Below are 21430 nucleotides of genomic sequence, written 5' to 3' on the forward strand. Positions count from 1 at the left end.
TTTATAGCTCACCGGATTCCGATTCTGACCGCGACCAATGGGGGGGGGGGGGTGTGGTGGGTGGGGGCCGGTGAGCTGTCACGTGCGCCGCGCGGGTCAAATCAGAGTGTGCGCGGGGCGGGGCGGCGCGAGGTTATATAAAGCGCGGGCTGCGGCGTCACCCGGCGCAGTCGCGCGGTGGAAGGAGGCGGAGGTGGATGAGTGGGCTCCGCCCGGAGGCGTGGGCCGCCCATACGCAACAACAACAACAAAACACCGCCACCACCGCACCGACACACGCTCAAATCACAGCGGTAGACATTTGACGAGCAAAACGCAACCCGTCGCGGGTTTGTTATTTTTGTTGTAACGCTAAGTGCGATTTAAAATAAGACGGGTCACATTTGCTCGAGCGACGGTGGGTGGGGTGTCGTCGTCACAGCTGTCAAAAGAAAAAAAAATCGCCTGTTCGTGGTTCAATAAAAAAATATATATTAAAGGGCGGGCCCGGCCAGACGACCGGCGCCCTGGGGGTGGGTGGGCGAGCGAGCGAAGCAGACCCCTCGCATTTATTAATTAACAACACCGACAACAATCACAGCAAGCACGCACAACGGCACCGGCTAATTAACGACGCGAAATCAACAACCCCCCGCCAACTCAAACCGGCGAGTCGCCATGGAGCTAGACGATGGCGTGCTGTACCAGGACGACTGCAACGTGTCCGTCATGTCGGAGCGGGTGTCGGGCCTCGCCAGCAGTATCTACACGGAGTTCGAGCGCATGATCCGGCGCTACGACGAGGACGTGGTGAAGGATCTGATGCCGCTCGTGGTGAACGTCCTGGAGAATCTGGACGCGGTGTTCACCGAGAACCAGGAGCACGAGATCGAGCTGGAGCTGCTCAAGGAGGACAACGAGCAGCTGATCACGCAGTACGAGCGCGAGAAGGCGCTGCGCAAGCAGACGGAGGAGGTGGGTGGGGTGAGAGAAGGCTGGGTTGTGAATGTGGGGGGCGAGTGAGGAGGAGGTGATGGAGAGGTTTTGTGGATGGGGTGAGCGAGTGCGGTTGTGGGTGAGTGCGAGGCTGAATGGGTGAGTGTGAATGTGGGGGGCGAGTGAGGAGGAGGTGATGGAGAGGTTTTTGTGGATGGGGTGAGCGAGTGCGGTTGTGGGTGAGTGACTGGGCAGATTGGTGGGTGAGTGCGAGGCTGAATGGGTGAGTGTGTGAATGTGGGGGGCGAGTGAGGAGGAGGTGATGGAGAGGTTTTTGTGGATGGGGTGAGCGAGTGCGGTTGTGGGTGAGTGACTGGGCAGATTGGTGGGTGAGTGCGAGGCTGAATGGGTGAGTGTGTGAATGTGGGGGGGGAGTGAGGAGGAGGTGATGGAGAGGTTTTGTGGATGGGGTGAGCGAGTGTGGTTGTGGGTGAGTGACTGGGCAGATTGGTGGGTGAGTGCGAGGCTGAATGGGTGAGTGTGTGAATGTGGGGGGCGAGTGAGGAGGAGGTGATGGAGAGGTTTTGTGGATGGGGTGAGCGAGTGCGCTTGTGGGTGACTGGGCAGATTGGTGGATGGGTGGGGTGGGTGAGAGGATGCGTGTGTGTGTCTTGAGGATGGATCTGTGAGGGTGGATGGGTGTGAGGGCGAGTGAGTAGGTGATTAAGAGGTTTCGTAGATGGGTGAGCGAGTGAGTTGGTTGAGTTGACAGATGGGTGGGTGTGTGGGGTGTGCGAGAGGATGAGTATATGCTAGGATGAGTGTGTGGTGAGTTCGGTGGGTGAATGAGTGAGTTGGTGGGTGACTCAATATATCGGTAGGTGAGTGTGCTAGTGGATTGATGTGCCAGAGAGGGTGAGTGCTTGAATTGGTGATTGGCAAGTGGGTGCGTGCTACAGTAGATAGGTGGGTAGGTGAGTGAGCAGATGAGTAATTGTGTGAGTTATTGATTTACTGCATGGATGAGTGGGTTTGTGGATGGGTGGACAAGTGAGCAGGTTGGTGAGTCCTGGGTGTACGAGTCCGTGTGTAGATTTGTCCATCACAGGCGCTAAACGTTGTTTGCGCTCTTGGGTTTCCCCTGCAGCGGTAGCGAGGTTTGATGGCACTGACGCCACGAGACCCGTTATGACCTTTGCGTTCAATTAGATCGGCATCCACATCGTTTGCGGAGCTGGCGAGGACGCGGGGAAGCCTTTGTCCAGCAGTGGATAGGCAATGCACAATTAAGTACGAGTAGGGTAGAGCGACAGAGCCGAGTGTCACGTGTGCGTGAGGTCAGTGTTGACTGAGCCCTATCATCATCATCCCTCTGGGGTTGGTAAAATGAGCACCACCTGCTGAGGATGGATCTCTTGATGGCAGGTCACCAGTGGGACTGTCTGTCCTATGCACCGACTCCCCCCACCCCGCCAGAGCAATGACGAATCTCCCAACATTGGCTAAAGGCAGCGAATAGAAACGCGCACAGACCCATTCATTGCTCGTTCGGGAGTGAGGAACGTGCATATTTTACATTGAATATGCGTAGTTTGACGTTACGTGCTACGCAGTACACACTGCAGATGTATTGTAGCTAATGGACTTTAATTGGATGCGTTTTAAAATGTTTTGTTCTGCACAAATGCGTTAATCGGCACCCAGAAAATTACAGGACATCATCATGAACCATGGTCAATCATTCACTGTTGAATGAAGGCATCTCCCTAAGCCACCGCCACATGCCAAAAGTGCAGTACATTGCATACAAATTGAACGGCTGTATAACGTGGCCACTTGCAATACTATAGAAATTAAATAGGCGTGTTTGGATGAAAACTCAGGTAATTGCAGAATACGAGCAATTTGTGTTTTAGCAGCAGGAGAGCGACTCTCCAGTTACGCAGACAAGGATGGGCATTGAAAGCAGAAGAAGTGATTTTGGAAGCAGAGAGACCGAGAGAGAGATATTGGTCAGTGTCAACACACGTGAAATGCGTTCGTCCACCGAAGGCCGTGGGTGATTCAGCAAAAGCAAACACAAATGCCTTCACAGCATCAGGCAGCGCGAGAGAAGACGCACGGCTTGCCCCAGTCCCCCGCTCGTGGGCGTTTTACAATGAAATACCACGGCGATGGCTGCGCTCATTTGTCAATGCATCCGTTTTACAAATCCGCACTGCACAGGGCTTCATTTCTCGTGGAATCATTTTCCTGGACCCCCTCCAACTGCTTTGACCACCGCCCCCCGCGGCCGCCACGCCGACAGCAAGGGTGGGGGGTAGTGGGTGGATAGGGAAATGTTTTCTGGCGCTAAGCCCCAGACAGCTTCTGGCTGAAATGAAACCCAGGCATCCTGCGGCGGCAGGCGAGGTGTAGGTGTGGCCCTGATGATGGTGGCCCTGCTCGCTCGCAGTCATTTCACTGAAATCCATTATCTGCCAAATTAGCTCGATTGCCTTGAGTAATGCCACAGGCGGTGGTGGGCGGGCGGGGGCAGCAGTTTCTGCAAGTATAGGTCTGTGCGTCTCGCTCGCATTCGCCGTAATACAAATCGCGGCATGTTTTCAAGTGCCGGTGAAATTCATATGCCGGTGTGTGCGCCGCCATGTGTCACACATGTTACACAATGTTGCGTGGTTGTGCCTGAGAGGGATTGTGCGTGCAATACCAACTGCAAGGATCTGGTTGAGCACCGCAGTCGAGTCGTGGCCATGCCTGTCCGGTTGCCTTGGTTTGGCCGCCGCTGTGTTCAGCCCGAACAATGTTATTCTGTGCAGCTTCAGGGCGGATTATTAACGTCCCAGGATCGTGAGAGGTGGCAATGAAATATAGGCCTTCATTCGGCAGTGGATTGACCGCAGCTGATGATGAATGATGATGAAGGCTATCGGATGATATTCATGCGGTGCTACTAAATTTGCGCGTCATATTTTTAATAGAATTAAGCACAGACCATTGCTGCAACATTGGCTGTAGAAAGCCTCAAGAAAGATGAATCCACCTTGGTGGCGTCGTAGCCTCCGATTAAGCACGGTTGGCTACGTATGGTGCGAAAGAAGTTCAACATACGTAGATATGAACGGTGAGCCGGTGCCAAATTCCCTTGCCGAGCAACACGGCCCGAGCAATTGCGTTGTAGGGTAGTGTACAGTCGGTGGAGCGAGCCACAGTTCATAGCCATTTCCCAGGCCTGTGAATCACTAGGTAAGGTGCTTACAGAATGTGTATCCCTGTTTTATTTGTAATGCCTTGGATTATGATGCTTACATCTGTCGATGTTTGGTTTGCCTTGACACCGACGTTAATGCGGATTCGTAATGCAGTTACAGAACCTCTTGCCGGATTCCCAGAAAGGGCTTGCCACGTTTACCGTGCTCGGGGTTAGTGATGGCACAGCGGCTCCACGCGCCACAATCGAAATGCTGCGACCCGAGTTGGAGGCACGGTGGTGGCTAACATAAGCGGCAAGTGACATCTGAACCGGTCCTGGGCCATTTTTTTCACCAACCCGCACCGACCAGCGTGATGAAGTATGGTCAAATAAACCCCCATAACCGACACGTCGTGGGTATGCATTCATCCAGCATTGGATTGATAGAGCGAAGGTTCAAGTGCTTACGGAATGCATCGCATGTTTTATAGAAATGCATTGCTATATATATGACCAAGGTTCAAGACTTGTCACGTATCTCTTGCCAAGTTGTGCGATGTTTATTTAGCCAGATTGACGAGTCACCCAAAGGCTCTCATTGCTTTGATCATTCTGCGATGGAAATGTGATCAAATGTTAACATCAGTTCGTCCTGGTCATCTAAGTTCAAGTTGGGAAAAAAAACAGGAATTGTGTGCTGCATGTAGGCATGCTTTGACATAGGGGAGTGGTAGTGCAGTGGTTAGCGCACTGCGCTTGGATTTTAATTCCCACTCGAGACCAATAACAGTGGCAAATGTTTGAACCGATTCTAACTTTGACTGAGACGACTCAGCCTTAGTTGTGCACTGGAGAGACAAAGGAGGCCTGGCGTGTTGTTTGCCACCCACCGTCCTCGTGTAACATGCCCACATTTCAAAGGTGCTCGCTAACAGCTCTTGCCCCAACAGTCTCTTAAAGGCTATTTTTGACGTAGGAGGATCATTTTGGATTTTAACGGAAGGATGGCAGCCTCTGTAAACAATTATTTGGGATTTCAAAATAAAATTGGGAACATTGTTTCTCCCGTGGTATGCTTATACTCAAAATGTCGTTCATCTGGAGAACATTAACAATGCCGCACAAAGACAACGCGATTGCCCTATCGGCCTTGTAGCGCATACCGGAAGCCAGTGACCCTTTTACCGCGCATTGTGCAGTCATAACAATACCGGTGTCGGGTGTCTGTCACGTGGGCACGGCCCCGTCAATATTTTATTTAGTTTCCCTTTGAACTCTCTCTGTTGTGTGCGGTTTTTTTTGTTGCTGATTTCAGTTTAATCTGTCGGGTTTTTAACTTGGCAGGTAAAATGTAACCACGTTCAAAGAGCCGATCGATCCTTTTTATATCTCTCATCTTGAAGCAGGCACGGGTCCTCGTTATATTATCCCTCTTGAAGCAGACGGACTCTGTTGACGAATTGCAAATTGGGCGGTTTTTAAATTGCCGCGTGCCGCTTTAAAAGTTGCAGTCAAGGAATGGAACGCGTCTCAGGATCTGAAGCGGTGCGATCAGCTCGTGTGCACATGCCTGCAGTGTAATAATCCAGGACCGCGGGAAAGTGGCAGTGGATTGACCACTCATTTGGGTTTGGTATTTTGTTTCGTCTGCCCATTATATAATTCTTCAGTCGCAAATCAAAGTTTGAAAGTAACACATTTTCCTGCATCAAACACGTTGGCATTCCATGTAGTCTATAAATTGTTTGCCTTCTTGAGTTTGTATTTGTTTGTCATACCTACGATATTAAACACGCCTTTGGAGTATTTGGCTGCTGTACATTTCCACGTGGTAAGCCACTTCGTTGAGCTATCATTTGTCGCCAGGTCACTTCTAAAAGAGAGCTATATAGCTCAGTGGGCCTTACCTGCTAAAATAAAAATAGCTCAATCGTAAGAGTATAAACGGGTTCTCAGATGTGCTTTTGGGTTGTGTACTGCATTTTGTTCAGTGTGATGGTCCCGGAAGCGCCAAGTAGCTCCCAGCGATTCGTCGTCGGTCATCGAGCCGAGCAACACGCGCTGTACGGCCCGAGAACAGAACGGAGAGGCGTACGGCGCAACCGCGAGCCAAGGACAAAAACAACCCCCACTCGGTGGTATTTAACGTTATTTCTTTGGAATTTTGTAAGCGGTAGTATTTAACGTTCTGTTGGGCCAAGCGATACAGATGAGGCAGTAATGTAAGGTGATAGCCGATACAGAGAGAGCGCACGCAGCGCGGGCGTGTGCGAGCATGACGAGCCAGCTCCCTTCCCGGGCGGTGACTCAGCGTGGTGCATTTTTAATGTTGTTTTCGCCATCACGGGCGATGTGGTGGGGGGTCCTCTTAATGGGTGGCGGCGACGATGCCTTGCGCTGGGCTGCCGTCTACAGCAATGATGACTTGTCCGCCGGAGGATTCTCGACAGTTTTACCTTGGATCTGTTGTGAAGCTAAAGTCAACCAAGTCCGTAATCCTTTTGGGTGGGGCGGGGGGGGGGGGTCAGTAAAAAATGTTCACCACTGCCACCCGTGCAAAGGCATCAACAGTTGTGTAAATGGTGAACAAGAAGAATGGATTGAAGCAGGGGACTGCATTCCGGCACCAACACTATTTGGCGTCTTCTCAGTTATTTTGAGCTACGGCTTTGGCGGTGCGGACACGGAGGTGGGCGGGGGGCGGTGGAGGGGGGGGGTCTACCCGCACACGAGGAGGTCCACCGGCGAGTTGTCCCGTGCGGTGAGGCATCTCTCACCGGGGGAACTCCTGGTCGCAGACGATGCTGCGAAGGCAGCTGGAGAACGTTTATGCACCGTTTTTCTCCTTCGGTCGCGATCAGCATCAAGACAACGGCAGTCGTGGGTCAAGGTGTTCACCAACAGTCGGTAATAAACCTTTGATATTACTTCTTGAGGTGGTCAGCAAATTCTGCTACTTTGGATCCACGGTGACCGATGGTAACCTTTCGCTCGAAGAATAATTAATCGTCGCCATCGGGAAGGCAGCCCACCACACTTGGCAGACTTGGGAACAGACGCCGAGTTAACAATTCGGATGGAAATGCTGATCTCCAATGTCCTCGGTACCCTACTGTACAGTCGTGAGATATGGACCACTTAAGGCACCAAGGGAACAAACTCAATAGCTTCTACCTCCGCTGTTTGTGTTGCATCCTTTGTATTGCCTGGCAAGACAAAATTACCAATGCAGATGTACGTACCCGGGCCATCTTACCCAGTATCCCTGCCCTCGTAAACAACGGCGGCAATGGCTTGGACACGTTCACAAGATGGGCGCATGCCAAAGGACGTGCTCTACGGTGAGATCCCAAATGCCAAGAGACTTGTAGGTCGCCAAATATTCCGATTCAAGGACATCTGCAAGGAGGACGATCGAAAGTAAAAAAAAAAATTTACATCAACGTCGATGAGTGGGAAGCTCTGGCAAGAGAGAGGGAAAACTGGCGCAGCAGCAGATTTTGGGGCAGGCGCGCCACGGGACTACGACGTGAGCTGGTTTCAGCAACTCTGGGACAAGCGCGTGTGTGGACAGGAGCGACGTGCTGGGCCTTGTCAATCAGAAAGTCGGCGGCCGTGACAGGACCACAGTCAATCACAGGCGCGACATCGGCGGCAGGCTCGGTCATGTGAAGATGGGCCTTTGCAGTCGTCGCATGTCGTGTTCAAATCATTTCAATCCTCTCCAACGAAAAGAGAGCTGAAACCACATCCCCTTCCGTGGATGAAAGGATGCCACTGAATACACCCGCAGTAATATCCACGGCAGCCGCTGGATTCGAACCGCGAACTTATAAAGCAAGCGGCGCTGCCGCTAGGCCATAGTTACAAACTCGGACATGGCAGGTAGCCACCCCGCGTACCGCTGGGGGTTTTTCTTGAGGCTGGCTAGCATGCACTGCCGTGCCTGCTTTACATACAGAATTGTTCAACTGTTGAAGACGTTGCAGTCGCATGTTTGAAATACTTCCCATTCCACTGCCTTCACACCTTGAAGAAAAACGTGACTTCCCCTTTGCAATTGGCGCTCGGTTAGCAACGTAATGTTCAAATGTATGCGAGAGGGAAACTGAGATAGCAGCCAATATGTGGCGCATACACACACTACGAAGTTGGCCACACGGGATGTTATAAAAGCTGGAAAACTCCAGCTGGCTCACATTTACTGCCCGTTTCTCACTTCACTGCTGGGTGAAGGCCTCCCGACACGGCCCACCTTGCAGCCCGTGAGGTATATTTGACCATACTTCACCACGCTGGTGAGCGCGTGTTGGTGGAGAGTGCAGAACAAAGTGGGTTTTACTGCACTGCTCCCTCTGCTGCCCACAGCGCCGACTGCACTGCTCTACTGTGTGCATGGTGGTGGTTACCCATCACAAGCGCTCTCCAGGCTCAGCCCTGCTTAGCTTCCCAGGTGTGATGAGACCAGGCGCATTCCAGGGGATTTGGTCATAGTCTTGTTCCTGCACGTGTGATGTTTTGCTCGTAACACTAGGCTTATAAATCACTCGGCCTGTCCATAGACATAAATATGTTTAAACGGTGTGTGTGTGTGCACTCAAGATGTTGGGTCCCAGTGACTGCTCCATTTTTGTCTCAATTCTAATGTTTTGGACCTTTTAGTCGGTTTATTGGATGAGCGTTGCACGTGGCCGATGGTGATGCGACCTCTCGTAGGTCTGCAAGTGCTCACTCGTGGCTCCCTGCTGGGCTTCAAGCACAGGGCCACACCGCTGTGGGTGGCAGGCAGCGCTCGCTCAAAGCCAGATATGTCCTTATTTACTAAACGCTTGTTTTACACAGGAAGGCCTGTCCTTCCAAATTTTTAATATAAGGGGGCAACGTTGTTGCAGTGTGTGATCCCAATTGAGCAGGTACATTTTTCAGTATTGGGATGTTTGACCAATACCAGTTACAGAGAATGTTTTTTTTTTACTTTGAGAGGAAACTGGAGAACCAGAGGAAGTCCATGCAGAACAGAGGGGGAGAGAGCTGTGATCACCAAGAACAGGGGGGGGGGGAGGGAGAGCTGTGATCACCAAGGAACAGACCGTACAACATAACGGACGCAATGACTGATCCACAAATACGAAGGAGACATCGCAGCGATGCACTCCGCTACTCCTGGCTTGACGGGCTGAATGTGAAATCGTTGCTCTGCGTCTACATCAGCCACACAGAAGAAAAAGACGAAGAAGACTATACGCACTCCAGACAAAGGCGACCCCAGTCGAGAGTCGAACCCCAGGACCTTGTTGCTGCGAGGCGCGGGTGTTACCACACCGCACCACCCTTCCGCCTGAGAATCGTTGAATGGGCTGAATGCCGTGCTCTCGGGCAGCCGCCCTGCAACACGTAGCCGTCCGTGGCCGCGCGTTGAGATTGCGTTATCCTTCAGCGCAGTTTGACTTCTTTTCAGTGCACGCATTAACGCGATAGCTCAGGCTCCCGGCCACTTGCAGCACAAAACAATTGGCACCGAGCCCTTGGCTATCGCTACTGCGCCGTCATCCGTCGACTTTGAGCCATCAATACACGGCGACAAGACATGAGACTAAAGGTGGATTCGAATTCGTTTTTGGAGCAAGTGTTTATGAGAGTGCTGCTGCGTGTTAGTAGGTCATAATTGTAATGCATAATTGCGTTAAACGACCTCGGATTGCTTACCTGGCCGTGACGCTGTCTCAGTTTTACAGGAGCGACAGTCATCTTTGGCACATTTTAACTCGTCGATTGCCCCTTTTCTACGGAACTGTTTCTACCTCGCTGCGCTGTAAGCAGATAAAAGCGCAGCCCTGCAGTAGCTCACTCACGCCACTGCTGGCGGAAGGGTTTCTGCTAGAGGGAGCTCTGGAGCGCCCGCCTTTCTAGACGATGTTTTGGCCTACTCTTCCACGCTGGCCCAGACTTTTTGGGAGAGGGCTGCGCTTTACCTGTACGGTGTCGGTGCCGTTCACCTGAAGGTCTGCACTTGAACCCGGTTCTTGTCTTGAGCGTGCTCGCGAGTGCAATGGTGAAAATACGAAAGGGAAACACGTTTAGAGCTGAGCATCCACATTGCATGCTTAAAAAAAGTCACCAACACTCTGACATGGTAATAATAATCATCTTTATTTTATAAGGGGCCTTTCCTGTCGAGATATCCCAAAGCACAGTTTATTACAAGAAATCACTACACAAGTAGAAAAAAACATCCCATCGAAATACAGTAAACGCTAGTAATAATATAACAATATTGATACCGACACTCAATATGAATAAAATAAAAGCCAATAATAATAATCATTACCCTCGCAGTAATGGGTAGTTTGAGGCAAAATGGGGGAATAATCCCCACGTCCGGCCACATTAACATTTCATGGGACCGGCTTCGAGAATTTCCACCTTTGCACGCACGAACCACGCCCCCGGCACGTCTGCAGAGGAGTGCGTCTGTCACGGGACGCGCCGTGGAGGAGTTTCCCAGGATTCTCACTGCTCCTCGGCCGCTGCCGCCGCCGCCGCAATTCTCCTCATCCCAACAGCGTGGTGCCGGCAGCGCCGCGTCGGGGGTTGGGGGTGCGACAGTGAATCCTGAAGGGCAAACCCGGCCAACGGGGGAGGGCGAGGGGGGAGCCTCCGTTGCGTTCGGCGATTCGAGCGGCCAAAGGAAAAGTGCGCGCGCGGGCAGACGTGCACGGGATCACGTCATTTATTTTTCATAAAGTACTTTTGCAAAAAAATATGACTTTCCAATCATGCCCCATGACAATATTGGTGCGGTCATGCTGTGTGTAAGTATATATTTATATAGATTAGTGGAGAGGTTTTGTAGTTATGTGAAGATACGTTATGGGTCCCAGGAGGGTATAGACCAACACAATCTATCGCGAGCATCGCAATTAAGCAATCTGATGCAACTTCCCATCAGCCTTGCTCATCTCGTACTTAATTTGCGATTCAAAACACGAAGTGCCACTGTATATTTCCGGTACAGACACACACGCATGCCAGTCGTGTTGTCTTTGCTAATTGAGTTAATGATTATCTTTTTTTTTCCCCCATTGGTTTGCAAAGGCAAATTGATCGATCGATGGCAGCACCTGACGCAGGCTTGTTGGAAAGGTTTGGCCTCATTTACACGCAGTCCAGTCGCAGTCACGCTCCACAGCCTGAGCCATCGATCCAAAAACGTTTATTCTGCACAAGGTAGCAAAGTAATTGTATTCGGAAACACCTTCACCCCACCACTGCAGTGCAGCCGAGTTTGAGGCAAAATGGGTTTGTGTTTGGGGAGCACGAGGGCATCGCACCGAGCCTGGCAATCCAAGTTCAATTCCCAGCCAAATCCCCTCCCCCTTTACGCTTAAGCAGCCCACATTTGTCCATAGAAGATGTTTCTTGGGGTAGTTTGCGTAAATATAAATGTGTCGTTAAACCCACCGCCGCCTGACACAGACAATTAGTATGGGTTGTAACGTCAACAAAAACGTGGCAATTCGTTACTAGTTCAGCACACCGGTGTGTTGGAGAGTAAACCCACAACATCTACAGCCCACATTTGACCGGAGTGGTGAAGTAAAGCAACGGCTACGACTAACGTCGCACGGGGGAGGCCTTCATCCAGCAGTGCCTTGACAAATGGTTGTATACAATCGTGTTATCTATCTACGTGTGCATGTACGCACGAGACCTTTTCTTTAACGTATTTTAAATATACCAGCCTCGGAATGTGCAGCATTCTCGCAAGCATCGGCTATGGCAAGCGGGACGTGTGAAGCGTGGGGGTGAGAGTCGCGCATGCCACTCTTGGCCCGGGCTGCCGTCCCTGGCGGCTGGCTGTTTTTTTCTGCAAAATATTCGTCACGAGACGCGTGTCATGTGACAGCCGTCACCACGGGAAGGACTCCGAGGCAAGATGTGCGATAGCTTTTTAACCCCTCTTATTCTTCGGTGCACTGTCCACCCAACTCTCGATACTTGTATAGCCTTTAAAACCTTCTTTAACCACATTAGGCGAAGGCGGACGGTAAAGGCGCAGCCCTGCAATTTCTGTGCTCACGCCTCTGCTGGCAGAAGGGCCTCCACTCGATGGAGCTCTAGAGAGCCGGGAGTACCCATGCTTTATCCCACCGCATACCACCTGCCTGCCGGTCGACTCACCGCAGTGTACCCAGTTATACTACTGAGGCAGAACGGGGAGGTGCACTTGAATGAACTTGTCCCATTGTTTCAACCGCTGTGCCGGAAGATCAAACGGGCGACCTCTGGATTGCAAAGTCCGATGTGCTGACCATTACACCACGGCATCATCCCCGTACTGTATTGCCCACTGTGAAAGCATGATCCACGTGCAAAGGAAACGTTAATGAACGGGGTGTTTCACTTCTGCATCGTACAGCTTCGTTCCGTACGGCTGCCTTGTTTATTTCCACGTAGAGTCTTTATATAGGACGGCTTCTTTTAGCCGCAGAAAGTTTTCTCTCGGTGGCAGTGTTTATGCATTTGTCAGGCATCCGCTTTTAGTCGACACGCGGGATCTGAATTTAAGGTTACGCGGCATCTTTCCAAGCGGCTTGTGAAAAAACAATTGCATGAGCATGAGGACTCCCGTTTATAGCCCTGGGCCAGTGGTGGAAATTCTGCATTCCTATGACGAGGGCGAATCTCTTCACATAACAACCATTGTGGCCTTCCCCATACAGTCGTGCGCGTTTTTTTTACCAACACCAGAGGGATGATGGGCCGATTCGCTCCCCCCAACCGGGATGTGAACTCGTAACTGCCCGGTCGCGAGCCGCTCGCTCGCTCTCCCGCTGAGTCACCTGGCCGGGTGATTTTGTAATGACACCCGCTGCTTCTGTGTGGCGCAGGGTCATGTCCGCACGTCCCCACGCAGAGGGATGGCAGGCAGCACAATCGTTTTGGCCCTCGGGAATGCACGTGCTCATTGCAGGCCGGGGCTACAGAACAACGGAGCCCATTGACTCTGCTGAATCGCATCGCTCCTGTGTTCGTCTTGTGTTCAGTGCAAAAGGTCACGAAAATTTTTTTCTGCCCTCTCTATGGCTGTGATGAAGCACAACTCGCATTGCATCAGCCCTGTGATCGCTTCCTGCTCTCAGTTCATCGAGGGGACAGGGCATGGGCCAAGGGCCAGCTCTGCTATCACTCGCCACCGATGTTATCTGTGGCCGGGAATTGAACTCGGATCGCCCAGCTCGGAGTGCAGTGCACTTAACCACTCGATCGCCACTCCACATCAGGCACTGTCCAAGGAAAGCATAGAGAATCAATCGTTGAATAGAAGTGTGGGCTCAACGTCTTGATAGGTCATCGGATTGTAGAGGGAGATGACTCATTCCATGCCCAACGCCTGAGGCAGTGTATCCGGGATGTCTGTAATTTGTTCATGCCCTTGGCAATTTGATTAATTGTCACGATTGTGGTTCGCGAGGTTAGTCAAGAATCGGTTATTTTTTGTCTCCCTTGTCCAGTTTTCTGAATTACGGGACAGTTTTTTTCTGTTTTCATTGTATCATTTTAAAGGTTCAAGGCGCAGCCCCGCAATTTCTTTATCACACCACTGCTGGGAGAAGGGGCCTCCACCAGAGGGAGCTCTAGTGGAGGCCTCCTCCATAGGGTATTTGGCCTACTCTTCCACTACAGGCCTAACATCTCTGAAGAGGTGGGAGTACTCAGTTTACCCCACCACAGGGCGACCTGCCCATTGACTAACTGTAATGAAGCCATTCATACTGCTCGGTGAGGCAGGAGATTTGGGAAACTTGCGCGTTGTTTTAACTGCCACGCCAGGAGATGGAATTGGTGACCTCTATTTTTGCAAGTGGCGGGGCACGCCAACCGCGATACCCCGGCAGCATCGCTTTGAACGTAAACATCCGTACATAATTATCGGATATCATGAATATTGGATTGTTACACGCGGTGTACAAATTCACGTATTGTGAGTGTGTGTAAGCATCAATTTCCACCAATAAATGAGAAGAATCGTTCCGCTTTCCGTGTGTATGTGTGCGCGCGACTCGCATTCGCTCCTCGGTAAACGACCCAACGTAATTGTGCCGACGGACATGCAGTGGTGGTCATGATAGCAGTAAATAGATAATCGCCCCGACCGTAACGTGCAGCCGGACTCGGTCTTCACTCGCCCTGGAAGAGATAAAAAGGCCCGGAGGCACGAGGAGGAGGAAGTACAGACCAGCAGGAAGGCGGCGGCGGCAGCAGCAGCAGCAGCCAGGTTGTGAGCCGGTGCCAAATTCACCACCGAGCTCTGCGGTCCTTTATGTATATATGTTACAGTGTTATCGGTCAGTTAATTAGTGGTTGAATGTGGGAGGAATCCAGAGGGCCTGGAGAAAACCCACACATGCGAGTGGGCAACCCTCTATCCAATGCAGATGGAACAGATGGAGATGAGTCCATGGGAAAGGAGTTTCGCAAGATTTGTTCGCTTCACCAACCCTCGCCTCCACAGTGCTGAATTACAGGCCACGTATATTGCCACCACCTCCTGCCACGTCTATTGCCGCCACCTCCTGCCATCAGGAGGTCTCCTAGGCATAAATAAACCTGCGCTCTGATACATTCTGTAATGTTACGGAATGTTATTTCTCATTATTTTTGGAGTGCAACGTTTCAAGTGTTTGTTTTAACCAGGTGAGACCTCGACACCAGGTTGAGTCTCAATTAGCAAAAGGAATGAGTGACCTGGGTCGTCAAAAATCACAAAAAGCAAATCAACAAAGCTCAGCAACAGCGTGAACAGCAACAACAACAAAATGGGAACTTTTTGCCAGCATGTTTATTTGCATGTTCACCACAAGCGCTGTGTGGTTAATGCAGTAACCTGATTCCTTGCAAAACGTTCTTATTTGGTGTTGGAATATATTCACACCGCCTGTTTTATTGCCACCAAGGGTAAAACCTCGTCTTAGTTTTTAATGAAACAACGAAAAAATTGCCGTGTCACATGAGAAATCTAAAATACTGTACAAACGCAAATCGAAGCCAAATAATAAATTCCCTGCAGCACAAGTAGATTATTTTTATACTGATCTTCACACAATTACAAATTAAGTAAAAAAAAACACCAAAGGAATATATATACTGGTGACGATTTTCATGACATTGTTATTGAGATGGGAGAGCAATAATGCATGTGTGAGGCTCGCTAGCAAGGGTAGGCTTGGCCCGACTGAGGAACCTCTTTTCCGCCTAGCTTGCAATTGTATTAAATATTAAGGGAAATTGATCCTGTCTTAGGGAGGCTATGGGACACATGTTCTGAAAAAGAATATGGTCTTTGTTTATCGCGGTGGTCACAGTCACGGGCAGACAGGTGGAGGGCACGAGACTCCTGTTGAAGGGATCCCGTGGTGACGTTTATTGGGTTTTGTAAAACGTTGACGTTTGTTTGCGGCTGAGAACATTTACGTGAATCGTCTGTTGCCTGTGGACGAATCATTCGTGGCCACATCAGGTTTCATCTTTATGTTTGAAAGGCATCACGGACCGCAGTTTGTGGATTTGCGCGGTGCTGTGGCCGCAGCGGTCGCGTGTTCGCCACCTGTTGCAGAAGCTCGCGGTTCGGATTCTGCAGGCTGCCCTGGTTATTATTGTGGGTGCATTAACCGTAAAATACTACAGTGTCTGCTTCACAGTGGATGATGAATGATCCCCTTACATGATTTGAAAAGAGTGCCATAGCCTGCCGACATCATCGTCCAAATTTGGCAAATTCGGAAATGTAACCACAATTTACTCAATTTGGATTGCACAAAGCAATATCACCCCCTACTGTGAAACTATTACAGACTATGTCTATGAAACATAGTGCCTTCCTTCATGATAGCCCTGCGATATAAGAACAAGTGTGCGAATACGACATGTGCAAAGTCATTATTTTCACATGGAGTTTGGCATTGACACTCAAAGGGTAGCCAGAAGCTGGAAGAGACTACTTCCATACGGGGTGATGGGAGCGCGTGATGAGAATTTGGGAACGCGTGTTGGAATCCCGTGTTGGGAAAGTGTGATCGGAACGTAGGAGTGCGTGATGGGAACGTGGGAACGTGTGATGGGAATGTGGGAATGCGTAATGGGAATGTAGGAGCGCATGATGGGAACATGGGAACGTGTGATGGGAACGTGGGAACCTGTGATGGGAACGTGGGAACGTGTGATGGGAATGTGGGAACGTGTGATGGGAATGTGGGAACGTGTGATGGGAATGTGGGAATGCGTGATGGGAACGTATGCTTGGAATGCGTGGTGGGAATGCGTGATGGGAACGTGTGAACGTGTGATGGGAACGTGTGAACATGTGATGGGAATGTGGGAATGCGTGATGGGAACTCATGTTTGGAATGCGTGGTGGGAACGCGTGATGGGAATGTGTGAACGTGTGATGGGAATGTGTGAACGTGTGATGGGAACATGTGAACGTGTGATGGGAACATGTGAACGTGTGATGGGAACGTGGGAACGTGGGAACGTGTGATGAGGAACGCGTGATGGGAATGTGTGATGGGAACGTGGGAACGTGTGAACGTGTGATGGGAACGCATGATGGGAACGTAGGAACGCGTGATTGGAACGCGTGATGGGAACATGGGAACGTGTGATGGGAGCGAGTGCCTTGCTGTCGCTGTGCGTGCAGAAATACATCGAGTTTGAAGATGTCCTGGAGCAAGAGAAAAAGGATCTGCAGATGAAGGTGGAGGGCTTGGAGCTTCAGTCCAGGCAGCTGGAGCTTAAAGTCAAAAACTACTGTGACCAAAGTAAGAGCTCGGGAAAACGTATAACGGGTGACGTAACAGGCAGATTCCTCGTAATTGAGTAACCTGCGGGGTAAATTTTGCCAATGTACGCGCCATGTAACATCACCGGTTATGTTAGCGATTCCCTTCAAGGCCGCAGTGCCGTTGACCAATGTGTTGAATTGTTTTTGTTCTTTATGCTTGTGCACCTAATGCGGCAGCATCGGCAAATCATATTTTTATTTTTTTGTAAGCGGAGTTATTCTTTACCGATTTGCTTGCACGGCAAGACGTGCATCGTATCTGCTTCATTGATTGCCGAGTGAGAGAGTAAAACGCGCCGGTTCGTTTACGGTGTGCTGCACACAGGCGCACGCGCCTGGTTAATTTTTAATAGGAGCGGGGTATTTTTAATATTGGGGCGGCAGGGTGGTGCCCATGGTAATACCCGCGCCTCACGGCGAGAAGGGCCTGGGTTCGATTCGCGAATTGTGTGCCTTTCTGCGTGTGGAGTTTGTAGGTTCTCTCCCCCTGTTCCGCATGGTTTTCCTCACTGTTCTCCTGTTTCCTCCCATTACGAAATATATATGTAACTGGTATTGACCAAAAACATTGTTTTGAATTACTCAAATGATGAGCGCGTACACAGCGGCAACATGGCCCAACGCTCCTGCTAAAGCTTGGCAGGACCCTCCTGAAAACTAAGTGAGACTCGGTAAAGCTTTACTTGTTGATCAAGTGGAGTAAAAATAATATATTTGAAGCGTTGTACTCAATTTGGCAAAGCACCCCTGAACATCTGGCGCAGACTTGTATTGTGGTCATTTTGGCCAGTCGGTCACCGCGTAGACGACCGTAGTGGAGCGCGGCATGTCTGCCCGTGTGACCTGGCTATCACAAATGACTTCTCAACGAAGTGGCTTATCACGTGGAAATTTATAGCAACCAAATACTCTATAAACGCACCTTGATTATAAATGTGGAGAGAGAAAACAGAGGACCCGGGATAAAATTCCACACGACCGCGGGGGGGAGGGACATGCAAACTTAAAAAAATATACAGCAGGCGTCAGGGTCTGGATTGAACCCACGACCTCCTGCTGCATACCAGACGAGGTGGTTAACATCTCCCAGCCACCGTGGCTCCCGGAACCGCAGCCGTGGCGCAAGACGGACGGCGAAGCGCACCGTCACTGGCCGTGTCCGCTAAGTAAACAAGCTTTAGCGGCGGTGCCTGGGTGCCACCGCAGTCCGCAGACGACGAAGCTGCTGCCTGGCTAGGCGCGAACGCCCACGGCCGAGAGCGCGACGGTAACAGCGCGTACGCACGTCCGCCCCCCGTTGCAGTTACGAGGCACGACGAGAGGGAGGCGGAGATGAAGCGGGAATACAACATGCTGCACCAGAGGCACACAGAGGTACGGGCGCACGGCGAAGCGGTAAAGGTTCTCTGCTCTCCTCGGTAGCCTGGAACGCCGTCCCTCCAAGCCATCTGTGCGACCAACTTCCTGCCCCCTGTTCAAGGCCTTCCTCTTCATCTCTGCCTATGACTCTGACTTCTCTTTTAAGCAATATTTTTGTACGGGTACAGTTTATATTAATTGTCGAATTTCCCCCCCCCCCCGTATTTCTCGCCCCACTAGTTTATACAATATCTTGAGATGTGGGGTGCATTTCGGTGCCGTATAAATGAGAATTGTATGGTAAAACATCTCCATGTTAATGTAAAAAAATTTGAAAACCGGGCGAGATGTCTGTTGAAAACATTGCCAAGTGGGGCCCGTACCTGGCTAGCGCTGTGTGAGTGTGTGTGAGTGAGTGTGTGTGTTGAGCGCACGCTGTGTTTTGTCGCCGTGCTTTTCAGATGATTCAGACGTACATGGAGCACATGGAGCGGACCAAAGCTCAGCAGGCAAACGCCGGTCAGCCCGACGGCTCCCAGACTTCTCGTAAAACGTACGCGCAGCACCAGCCCGCTTTGACAATTACTACTAACTGGCACGTTTCAGTACCTAACATACAAACGTGTGTGTGTGTTCGTGTTCCTGCCTCATTGCGACGGCCATTTTCGAATACAACTTATGCAGATTGCAGTGGGAAATGTCGATCTGGACTTGGCCTGTATTGTTTTGAAAATGCATGCTGGTCTGTATACGCCTACACGTTGCATACTACACACAAACACGGGGCGTGCGAGATTAAATTGGGCGGAGTTGTCAAATGCGTGTTTTTTTTACATATAAAATGCAGCGGAGTATCTCATGAAGGGGCAGTGCATAAGCTCGCTGTCATTTCATTAGCACGCATTGCCTTTGCAAAACGGCCGCGCTGTGTCCACGCTCGCAAGCCGCATTAACGTGCGGATTATTCGCAACGTGTACAGAGCCAGCGCTCGCACGCAATCCACCCCGCTTCGTACAACCTCACGCTCGATCCCCTGCCCCCTGTAAAGACTGCTGACGCTCTGCTTCAGTGAGTTTTATTTCTACGCCATGTGTGGCTTTTTTGTCTTCCTTTGTAGTTCGGCCGTGCCATGCCCTTTCATCATTTTCCTTCCCCTTTTTTTTCCCCCTTCCCCTCCGTGAAACCGCTCCATCGCCACGTTGGTTTTGGCCACGAACAGGACGATTGTCCTCTGCTGTGCTGCTGAACAGCGGTATTCCCTTCCCGGTCTTTTACCGTGGGGGGTGGGGGCAGAAACCCCGAGATGTTAATAATTACATCTTAGTGGCGCTGCAAGTCACACGGTGCGATTGTGGCCACTTACGCCAATCTGTGGGCCAGATAGTGAACCACCGTAGTCTGCACTCCAACGGAGGAGGAACAGCACAACTGCTGCACCAACTCCATCCCGAAGCCCTCTCATGGCTGGAAGGTCACGCGCGGAGTTTAATTTTAAACTAATCGTCCGACCCTCCCTGAAGTTCAGCAAACGGTGTTTGTTTATTCCTTAAAAATCCATTTGAATTCGTTTTAAGAAACCCAGGGGGTTGATGGTCCTCACAGGCGATTGGCCGCACCTTGAAAAGAGCTTTGTTTTTACTCTCTTTGGTGACGCCACCTGCGGAGTGACAGGCGGTTTCTTGCGCTCTGTCTGGGGGGCTGAAGATCATGAGTTTTAAACAACACGCACAAATTTGTAATACACACAGCCTTGTGCAATATGCAAAAGCAGTCGGCATTTCCTTAAGTGCATTGTGGTCCCCTTTTCTTCGGTCACCATCAAAAGACAATAGGACCACAATGCACTTCTTCAAGATGCTTATTGTATAATGCACAAATACTACGTGCTTAAAACGTACGGTTTTCCTTCCTGCGCTATTACTCTGTTCCGCAGGGGTTTGTCTCGTCAGTTAAAGGTTTGATTAGCTAACGACTACATTTTAGCGGGGTGGCAGTATCTGCTAACCCACACCCTCTCAGGCCACCAAAGCCTCGGCCTCTCGGGGGAGGGGGAGAGGGGTGACACCGTTTCATCTATTTCCATTTAGCTCATCCGTCTGGCACACAGACGCACTCTTTGAAAGTAAACGGACAAAGGAAGGAAAAAACCTTTTCAATACGAACATTGAATCTGCTGCTTTGCCTTCCTCGCTTACTGCGTTTCCCCCCCTTGTGTGTTCGCCCTGCCGCCACGCTTGCTTACCTGCGCACAGCCGCGTCCACTGGAGAAGCAGGTACGGTATGGCTTGGCCGTCTTGCCTCTGCGCTCACATCCCTCGGCCGTGTCCTTCGCGCTGCGCCACGCTCTCATAGACCCCCCCCCCCCTCGACCACCACTCGCACTCACACCCACATGAATTGATGAATTAATCCTTTCTCCGAGTTTAAAGTTCACTTTGTTTTGTTGCTCGGTGACAGCCCTTTTGGTGAAACGCAGACCGGTTCAAGCGCGTGACGGCAGCGCTACAAAAGCGCTCGTGAAAACAAAAATGACAATGATGACGATATGAAGTGGATAAGATGTTGTCAGCACCGACGGAAATCACGCGAGTGACGACGCACAGCGAATGTTTTAAGGTGTTGCGCGGTGAGCAAAGGCTGTGGAGCATTTGTCAGCGCTCGTGTGGCCGTGCCGCACTGTATGGATTGGTTTCAAGGGAGGCCTCGCTTGGGTGCGTTCGTGTGCCATCGAACGCACACACGCGCTTCCACAGGGGTCCACGGTTACCACCACGGCTCTTCACGTGTGGTGGGAACCTGCGTCGTGTCTGGCGAGACGACCCTGTCAGCGGCCCCCGTACGTGCGGCCTGCCCCTTTGGGACCGCGGTTGTTGGTCTCGGCGCACGTTTCCATCACCGGTGAAAGAACTCTTACGTAACGCTGCTTTTAAAGCCCGCGTCGAGACTACCACCTGAACGCAGGCTGCTTGCCGATCGCGCTCAACCCGTCTGGGTTGCATTTGTTCGTTTGGCGTTGTGGCCAACTGAAGGCTTAGTTATCATCGCGGTGTCCTTTTAACTTAACAACTTAACAATGTGAGCCAGTTGGACTTGTAAAATGTGTTGCAACCACGCCTGG

At 50.9% G+C, this 21430-nt stretch overlaps 1 protein-coding gene across 16 annotated transcripts in view; it reads left to right on the forward strand.

Moving 5' to 3' along the window:
* Nucleotides 1-148: 148 nt before the first annotated feature.
* LOC116951427 (C-Jun-amino-terminal kinase-interacting protein 3-like) overlaps nt 149-21430 on the forward strand; it is a 58530-nt gene continuing 37248 nt past the window's right edge. For 14 of the 16 annotated variants that reach the window (XM_032970005.2, XM_032970013.2, XM_032970007.2 and 11 more), the window contains exons 1-5: nt 149-954; nt 16809-16929; nt 18256-18326; nt 18773-18864; nt 20565-20585. In XM_032970005.2, the coding sequence (XP_032825896.2) occupies nt 658-954; nt 16809-16929; nt 18256-18326; nt 18773-18864; nt 20565-20585 (602 nt within the window). In that variant the 5' untranslated portion in view covers nt 149-657. The remainder of the gene's footprint in view (nt 955-16808; nt 16930-18255; nt 18327-18772; nt 18865-20564; nt 20586-21430) is intronic. The other 2 variants (XM_032970010.2, XM_032970017.2) reach the window with 1 other exon arrangement.

The sequence above is a fragment of the Petromyzon marinus genome, chromosome 43, assembly GCF_048934315.1.
Source record: "Petromyzon marinus isolate PM22_M1 ecotype Great Lakes invasive population chromosome 43, UKy_Petmar_22M1.pri1.0, whole genome shotgun sequence".
NCBI classification, from domain to species: Eukaryota; Metazoa; Chordata; class Hyperoartia; order Petromyzontiformes; family Petromyzontidae; genus Petromyzon; species Petromyzon marinus.